At 51.2% G+C, this 8,500-nt stretch overlaps 1 protein-coding gene across 1 annotated transcript; it reads left to right on the top strand.

The window, feature by feature from the left end:
* The first annotated feature begins 308 nt into the window (after positions 1–308).
* Positions 309–2,425, top strand: LOC145390661 (uncharacterized). Its single transcript, XM_080265452.1, has 2 exons — positions 309–425; positions 1,454–2,425. Exons 1-2 carry the CDS (start codon positions 309–311, stop codon positions 2,423–2,425), a joined length of 1,089 nt encoding a protein of 362 aa, XP_080121578.1.
* Positions 2,426–8,500: the final 6,075 nt, after the last annotated feature.

The following is an 8,500-nucleotide window of genomic DNA, read 5'->3' as shown; positions in this document are numbered from 1 at the left end:
AAACGTGAGGTGTTGAGCATAACTACAGGTGTGTTTGACCCTCTGGGAGTATTATTGCCGGTGACTATCCGTGCAAGAAAATTTGTGCAAGATCTATGGCGCATTGAATGTGGGTGGGATGTTCCCATACCGGAAGATAAGGAGGCTGAATGGCAGGGGATATATGAGGATATGATTAACAGTACCAGTACTGTATTTCCCCGCCAAGTCACTGATAGTAAAAAGGTCATGCTGCATCTATTTAGTGAGGCAAGCACCACTGCTTATGGTGTAGCAGCCTACTTAGTGAGGGAAGTAGTAGATTAGCTATGGCAAAGGCCAAAGTAGCACCTATTAAACCCCTCACTATACCAAAATTAGAACTGACTGCTGTCATGCTAGCAGCTCGTCTCGCCAAGTATATTTCTGAGGCCTATGCGGACGAGGTAAGCATAAAAAAATATACCTCTGGACGGACAGCCAGATAACCCTATACTGGTTGTATAGTAAAAAAAACTGTTGCCTGTATATATTCAGAACAGAACTGACGAAATAAAGGCATTAGTCCCTGATGCTGATTTTCGTTATGTGTCTACAAAGGACAACCCCAGTGATATGGTTTCCAGAGGGAAGTCACATGCGTCCTTAATAAGTTCTTCTTTGTGGTGGAGAGGACTCGCATGGCTACCTCACCAAAAAATGTGGCCGGAAAATGGTCCATTTGAGGAAGTTGGGGACGTCACCACGGGTTGTCTCCTCGAAGAGACCCTGTCATTGCCAGTATCGGTAACCCTTCCTGCCATATTGAATTGGGACCGATATGGTTCTTATGTGAAGACAAGGCATGTGATGGCGTGGGTATTGAGATTTATCAAGACACTGAAAGATAGGAGACAAACAACACATGAGGCAATGCCGGCTTATTTGACAGTGCCGGTAATAAGAACGGCAGAATCAGTAATGATTAAGTTAGCTCAAATGGAAGAGTACCCTGAGGATTACCATTATTTATCCACTGGAAAGGGCACAGCAAGTAATGCTGTGAAGCAGTTAGGCCTCTATATGGAAGGTGGGCTGTTGCATTGTAAGGGTAGGTTACAGTTGTCGGACTTAAAGGAGGAAGCAAAGTACCCTATCCTAACACCTAGTAAACACAGGTTAGCAGCTCTCCTTTCTGAGTACTGCCACAAGGTGTGTAGCCATAGTGGAGTAAGTTATGTTGTAAGTTACATAAGACAAAGATTTTGGATTCCTAGGATCAGACAAGTTGTAAAGAAGGTTTTAAGGAAATGTATAACTTGTAAAAGGTTACAAGGTGTCCCATTTAGGGCTGTACAGGCTCCACCATTACCCTACTTTAGGGTTCAGGAAGTGAACCCACTCCAAGTAACAGGAGTAGACTACACAGGTGCTCTACCCATTAAAGAATAGGGTATTGTTGGAAAATTATATGTAGTCTTGTTTACCTGTGCAGTTACTAGGGCTATACACATTGAGACGGTGTCAAACCTCTCTTGAGTCCTTCATTCATGCCTTCCGTCGGTTCCGTAGCAGGAGAGGCTTCCCTGAACTCATAATTAGTGGTAATGCCACTATATTTATAAGTGGAGCCAGTGTGTTGAGGGAGTTAAAAACTGATCCAAGGCTACAGAGTGAATTGGTAAAGGTAAATTGTGAGTCGCAGTTCATACCGGCCAGGGCGCCATGGTTCGGTGCCATCTGGGAAAGAGTGATGGGTATCCTAAAGGCTGGCCTGAGAAAGGTATTGGGTCGAGCTTTAATAACCCGTGAAGAGCTGGATACTGTATTGTTGGAACTTGAGGCCACAGTCAATGACCGTCCACTTGGATATACATACGGTGACCTTGAAGAGCCACTCCCTATCACTCCTTCACAACTTATTAATGGGAGGCATCTTAGACAGTTCCCGAAACAGGAAGTCAGGGATGATGATCTCACGGACATCACCTGGTGGACTAATTCGGGAATAAACAGACGTCTCCTATACGTGACAAAGATTTCACGAGATCTGTGGAGGAGATGGACCAATGACTACCTAATATCTCTCAGGGAGCAACACTGTCAATTGACATACAAGAAGGGGAAGGCAGCACTTCAAGTTGCGGATGTCGTGCTGATACACGACGATGGACCTCAACTTCTCTGGCGACTAGGTCGGGATACCAAATTGTTACCTGGTCCCGATAAAGAATGTAGGGTAGTACAGCTAAGGACAAGCACCGGTTTGACCACGAGACCAGTGGTTAAGCTGTATCCCTTAGAAATTGATATAGAAAGGGAAGAAGATGACAGCCAAACCGGCACTACCCAACGCCTCCCTACACCCATAAATGACCGATGTGATGCCCCGTTGAGGACATCAAGTCGGACTGCCATAAGATTCTCCCAGCTATGGCATACCCTGATTGGGACGGGACAGTTGTAAATATTGTATATACAGTATTTTGGGCGGGGGAGTATGTCGTGGATTTCAGGTTTAAATATTCCCGCCCACGACAGCACATTTTTGTAAATAGTTTTCTGTGTTGTATAATTTGGGTAAAATATTATTTATCGCTAGAGATAAATCTGGTCATGGAGAAAACAACGAATTTAGTTATAATGATTCAATAATGTTAAGTTTCATTTCATTTACTTCGTCCACAAAGCTGTACAGTTCTCTCCTTGCCACCAGACTAGACAGTTCTCTCCTTGCCACCAGCTAGTACAGTGTTATCCTGGTGTTTTTAAGGCGACTTCTCGTCGTAAAAACACTAGCTGCTGAAGCGGGGTCCTCTTTCTAGACCGGAAGTAAAGCACCAACAAAGGAACAGGACATAAAAACCATGCAGTATACCTTAACACATCTATTACCTTAATTCTAACCATAACAATACACGTAGAGTGATATTTGAGATACAGAGGAACAGACACACAGAGTTAATATTCAGCACCACAAAATAGATACACTTAGCACACACTACAATGTTCATACAGGGAGATCTTGAATTATCTATAGTATTGTTTATGTGTCACTTTTAGGCAGGATATATATAGAATGGTTCACATAGGGAATAAACAAGATTGGGAGTCTGTATGGGAAACATTATTATAAATGAGGAAAGGTGCGGATAGCGACACTCGACATCGTCACCTTGTCACGGCGACACTCACACTCAGGCTTTTGACGGGCCCACGCACCCTCACCTCAGGTGTTCACAGAAAGTTCTCTTATATGGGGGTACTGGGATAATTACAATAAAGTTTATTCTCTGCCCTGCCAACACTGAGTTCTTGTGGGCTACTATCAACTACACTGTTCTTCACTTAGTCACTGTTCACTGTTCTTTTTTCCCGACTTGTTCTTGACACGGGGGGAGGGGGAAGTCACTGTTTTCCTTTATCTCTTAGGTAACATTCACTCTGGGTCACACTCGTGGGTGGGGTGCAGGGAGGCTTTCCCGTCTGGGGGCCTCGACCTGATAGGCAGCCCTCGTGCTGGGGCCGTGTCGGTGTGGTGCAAGGAGGCCTTCTGGTCTGGGGGCCTCGACCTGATAGGTGGCCCTCGGGACTGGGACCAAACAGCCGGAGTAGTCGGCCCTGTCGTCTTTGGCTCCGTGGAGTGAGGGAGCCCGGATCGCCTTCGTCAGGAACTGGAGAGTCTGGCCTGGGTGTCCTGGGACTGCGGGCACCAAGGGGGAGAGGCGCCGTCAGGACTGGGCTGTGGCAGCGTCTCCTTCGGGGCTCGGGCAGGAACAAGGAACTCCCGGGCGTGGACGGTAAGTCCGATATCGGGCCTTGCCACCACTCTAGTGTCTCCTCTGGGGCTATATTCCCGGGTGGTGACGAAGGGCTTCCACAAGGGAAAGAGGCTGGAGAAGGACTCACGTCACTCGTGTCCTCTCTAGTACGTCCTGAGGCCGGAGGCTTGGGTCGCCTTACCCTGGTACGTACTCTGGCTGTAGCCGTGGACTTGCCCGGCATACGAGGAACAACTGAAGGGCGTACTAGGTCGCTCCTTCCACGCCATGTACATAGACCGTCGGCGCGGTGTTGTTCCCGTAGTAGGGGACAAGCCAGAGTGAGGGACACAGAGGCCACTCTCTCTCCAGTACGAGCTGAAACTACCTTCAGGGGCTTCTCTACCTTGGTACGTGCCCCGGCAGAAGCCGAGTGCCTACCCGTTTTACTGAGAACAACTGAAGGGCGTACTAGGCCGCTCCTCCCCCGCCATGTATATAGACCGTCGGTGCGGTGTTGCTCCCGTAATAGGGAAGGGCTACACGTACAGTAGCAGGGGCCCTTTACCATGGTCCGTACTCTGGCCGTAGCCGGACGCTGATCTGTCCGATCAGGAACAACTGAAGGGCGTACTAGGCCGTTCCTTCCCCGCCATGTATATAGACCATCGGCGCGGTGTTGCTCCTGAAGGGGAGAACAGCAAGAGAGGGATGCACTGGGGCAACTCTCTCTCTCTGGTGTACTAAGGCCGGAGCCTTTGGTCACCTTACCCTTTGCACACTTTGTTAGGCCGTAGCCTTGGGCCTCCTGCCCTAGAGGGTGTAACAAAGCCATCAATACGGTGTTACCTGGGACTGAAACTTCTTCAGTCCCACCCCTATTCTGACGACCATTGCTCCGCCCGCAATGTAGTTTCCTTTCCCTGGTCACCTGGGGTTGGAGCAATTGCGGGGAACAAGGGCCCAGGATCGTGATGTCCTGGTGACCCTCTTGATCGGGGTCAGTAACCCCACCGTTGTGTCCTCCTGGGGTGGTGGTGCGGTGGCGGCCCAGTGGTGGGGTGGGGGGTGGTGAAGTGGGAGGTCCGGCGGCGGGCACGGTGGGCATTTTACCACCCTCTGCGTTGTAGAAGTCACGACCCCGTGACTGGAGGTGGTAGGTGATGGAGGTGGATGTCTGGTGGGCCGGGGTGAGGTGTTGGGTGAGGCTAACCCAGTGGGTGGTGAAGGTGTTGGGCTCCTGATGGGGGTTGAGAGTGAGCCGGAGGGAGGACGGATGGTCGGTCTGGCGTAGGAGTTGGAGCAGGTGGTGGGTGTTCTGGATTCTGGCATGTGGGTGGTCGTGGGGTAGCCAATGCACTCTCGTCACCTTCATCTCGGGGAATGGTGCCTGGTGGAGAGATGAAAGTTGAATGCTGGAGAGTGACGGGAGGTTGGTGGTTTTATGGGGGATGATGCGGTGGGAGGAGCGTTGTCCTTTGGGGAATTGGGACTTGGGAAGATTCCATCGTGCTTGGTGGATGGGGAGGGTTATGGGGGAGGTGTTTGGGGTGGGGGGGGTATGTGGAGGTGGTGGGTGCCGGGATGGGCGAGTGATGGGCGGAGGTGTTGGGGTGTACCTCAAGGGTGGGCGTGAGAGGCGTCCTGATCTGGTGGTGGTGGTAGTGATGGTGGGTGTGGGTGGCGATGGTGGTTGTGCACGTGGTGGTGGTGAGGGCATGCGGCTGTTAGGGGGGGAGGCGGGTGGGGGTGCAGTGTGGCGCGTATAATGAGAATGGTCAAGGGGGAGGGAGGTGGTGGGTGTGGAGGTGGTGGGGTGGTGAGTGGTGAGGTCTGCAGGGGTGGTGGCTTTGGGCGGTGGTGGTGATATGGGCAGTATAGGCGGTGTGGGTCGGGAGGTGGTGGGTGGACAGGTGTTAGGGAGGTGAGTTGTGAGTTGTGAAGGGGTGGCGGTCTTGGCCGGTGGTGGTGGGGTGTCGGGGGGTGGGCTGGTTGTTAGTGAGGTGGAGGGAGGGGGTGAGAAGGAGTAGGAGTAGGAGTTTGGGGGGTAATTCTGAGAAAGGTCGGGATGGACAGGTGTGTGGGCAGGGTTGCAGGTTGGCCGGGCTCGTGGGTGGTCAGTGGTGGGTGGGTGGAAGGGTTGCACGTGGCGATTTCTGTATGTGCGGTGTTGTCCCTGTTGATCTATAATGACTTGGTATGGGTTGAGTACTTGAACAATTTTGAAGGGTCCATTAAATCGGAGGGAGGTTTTGGAGGGGGTGGGCAGGTGTGCAACAACTACGGACTGACCAGGTTTGTATGGGTTGGAGTGGGTCATGTCGGATGCCAGGTCTTGTTGAGAGTGTAGGTGGTGGAGGCGGCATTTGAGGTGGTGGAGAGGGTCGGTAGTGGAGGGTGGGGTGGGTGGCTGTAGGTGGTGGCGGAGTGGCAGGAGTAGTGGCGATTCCCCAAAAACTTTCATGTGGCGTTATCCCGTCTTCTTGTGGGCATGTGTTTAAACCCCATTGGATAATCTTGACGTGGGCAGGCCAGTCTTCGTTCCCTGTTTGCATAATGCGTGTGCGGATCTGGTTCATGAGGGAGTGATGGCTTCTCTCGCAGATGGTGTTACCTTGGGGCCAGTAGGGGGATGAGTGGGAGATGTGGTACCCAAATATGTTCGCCAGTTCTTCCCAGACTTTTCCAGTAAATTCTGGGGCATTATCTGAGTGCAGTGCTTGGGGAGTACCAAAATATGGGAAGACATGGCGGGTGAGGGCATCGGCAACTGATACTGCACTGTGATCTTTGGTGGAGCATGCGATGATAAACTTTGAATACACATCCACGAATGTGATTATGTATTTGTATCCTGCTTTGGGTGTGAGGGGGCCGATGACGTCTAAGGAAAGTAGTTGCCACGGTTTCTGTGCTGTTAATACTCCTGAAGGGCCGGGTGTACGGGTGATGTCCTTTCCTAAAGCACAGGCTCGGCAGGATTGTATAATGTTCTTGGCGATGGTGGATGAGTTAGGGGTCCAGCACATGTCGGTAAAGACTTGTAGGAGTTTTTTAGTTCCCAGGTGGATGCCGTTATGGGCATGGAGGTGGAGCATGGTGTCGTGGGCAGTGGTGGGGCTTAGGACGATGTGTCCGTTTGGATCGAACAGGTGTTTGCCATGTGGGTGGAGTTTAGCGAATGTGTTCGGTGGGATCCAGGTAGGGCGTTGTTTGTTGTGCAACATTTGGACTAGGTCTGGCTCTGTCGAGATTGCATTGATTGGTAGACGGGACAGGGCGTCGGCGTTTGTGTGGAGTTTGCCTGGTCGGTATGAGATCTCGAAATCATACTCCTCGAGTGTTTCTCTCCATCGTATAAGTTGTGCGTTGGTGGTGTTTGACTGACGTAACCATTGCAGGGATTGGTGGTCCATAATGACTATCACATGGGTGCCTGAGATGTAGGAATGGAAGTATTCGAGGGACCAGATGATTCCCAGGCACTCGCGTTTGGTGGCCGCGTAGTTTCTTTCTGCAGGTTTTTATGGTGCGGCTGGCACAGGCTATGATGTGTTCACGGCCATCTTGTACTTGTGCAAGGACAGCCCCTATGGCGATGAGTGATACGTCGGTATACAGGCGGAATGGGAGGTTGTAATCTGGGAAAGCGACTACTGGGGCAGAAGTTAACTCGGACTTGAGGGTGGTGAATGCAGTTTTTCTTGGTTCGGTCCACACGAACAGCTCGCCTTTTTTTGTTAGGTCGTGTAAGGGTTTGGCGATATCTGCAAATCCTTTGACGAACCGCCTGTAATATGATGTTAGGCCTAGGAAGGCTCTAGTTTCATGCACTTCACGAGGTAGGGGGGATGTCGGCGATTGCAAGTAGTTTTTCTGGGTCTGGGGAGATGCCTTCAGCGTTAATTAGATGTCCAAGGAAAGAGACTGATTTCTCGGCCAAAACGCACTTTGTTGGTTTTAGTTTTAGTCCTGCCTGGCGTATACGGTGGAACACTTGTTTGAGGCGGTGGAGGTGGTCGGCCCAGGTATGACTGAAAACGATGACGTCGTCCAGATACGCCAAACACGTCTCCCAGGTTAGTCCGCTGAGAACTGACTCCATCAGGCGGGAGAATGTGGCAGGGGCGTTGCAGAGTCCGAAGGGAAGAACGTTGAATTCATAATGCTTCCCGTTTGATGATGAGAAGGCGGTTTTGTGTTTGTTGTTGGGGTGTACAGGGACTTGACAATAACCTGATTGCAGGTCTAGGGTCGAGAACCAGGTTGACCCATGTAGGGAGTCAAGCGAGTCGTCGATTCTGGGTAGGGGCGTAGCGTCTTTGATAGTGACGTCGTTGACTCGGCAGTAGTCTACACAAAAGCGCACAGTCCCATCTTTCTTCCATACGAGTACAACAGGTGAGGACCATGGGCTAGTGGAGTTGGAGATAACGCCGGCATCGAGCATATCCTGGACCTGCCGGTCTTCTTCTGCCCGTTGTTTTGGATTTTTTCGTCGTGATGGTTGGCGAATTGGAGGTCCAGTCGGGTGTATCTCATGGCTGAGATAGGTAGTGTGGCCAAGGTCGGTTGGGCCAGAGGAGAACAGGTCCTGAAAGTCCAGGAGGAGTTGTCGGAGGCTGTTGGTGTGAGAAGGGGATAGGTGTGATGGTAGGTCGGGGAGAGTGGGATGGTCTGGGGGTGGTGCTTGGCATGGTTCGGCTTCTTCTGTGTCGCCGATGATGAGTCCTCTTGGTAGGGTTAGTGGGGTTGTGGCAAGGTTGGCGATACGGATTTCA

This window comes from Coenobita brevimanus, chromosome 15 (assembly GCF_032717465.1).
Source record: "Coenobita brevimanus isolate Jiangsu-jjx chromosome 15, ASM3271746v2, whole genome shotgun sequence".
NCBI classification, from domain to species: domain Eukaryota; kingdom Metazoa; phylum Arthropoda; class Malacostraca; order Decapoda; family Coenobitidae; genus Coenobita; species Coenobita brevimanus.
This window is presented reverse-complemented; position numbering and strand designations above follow the sequence as displayed.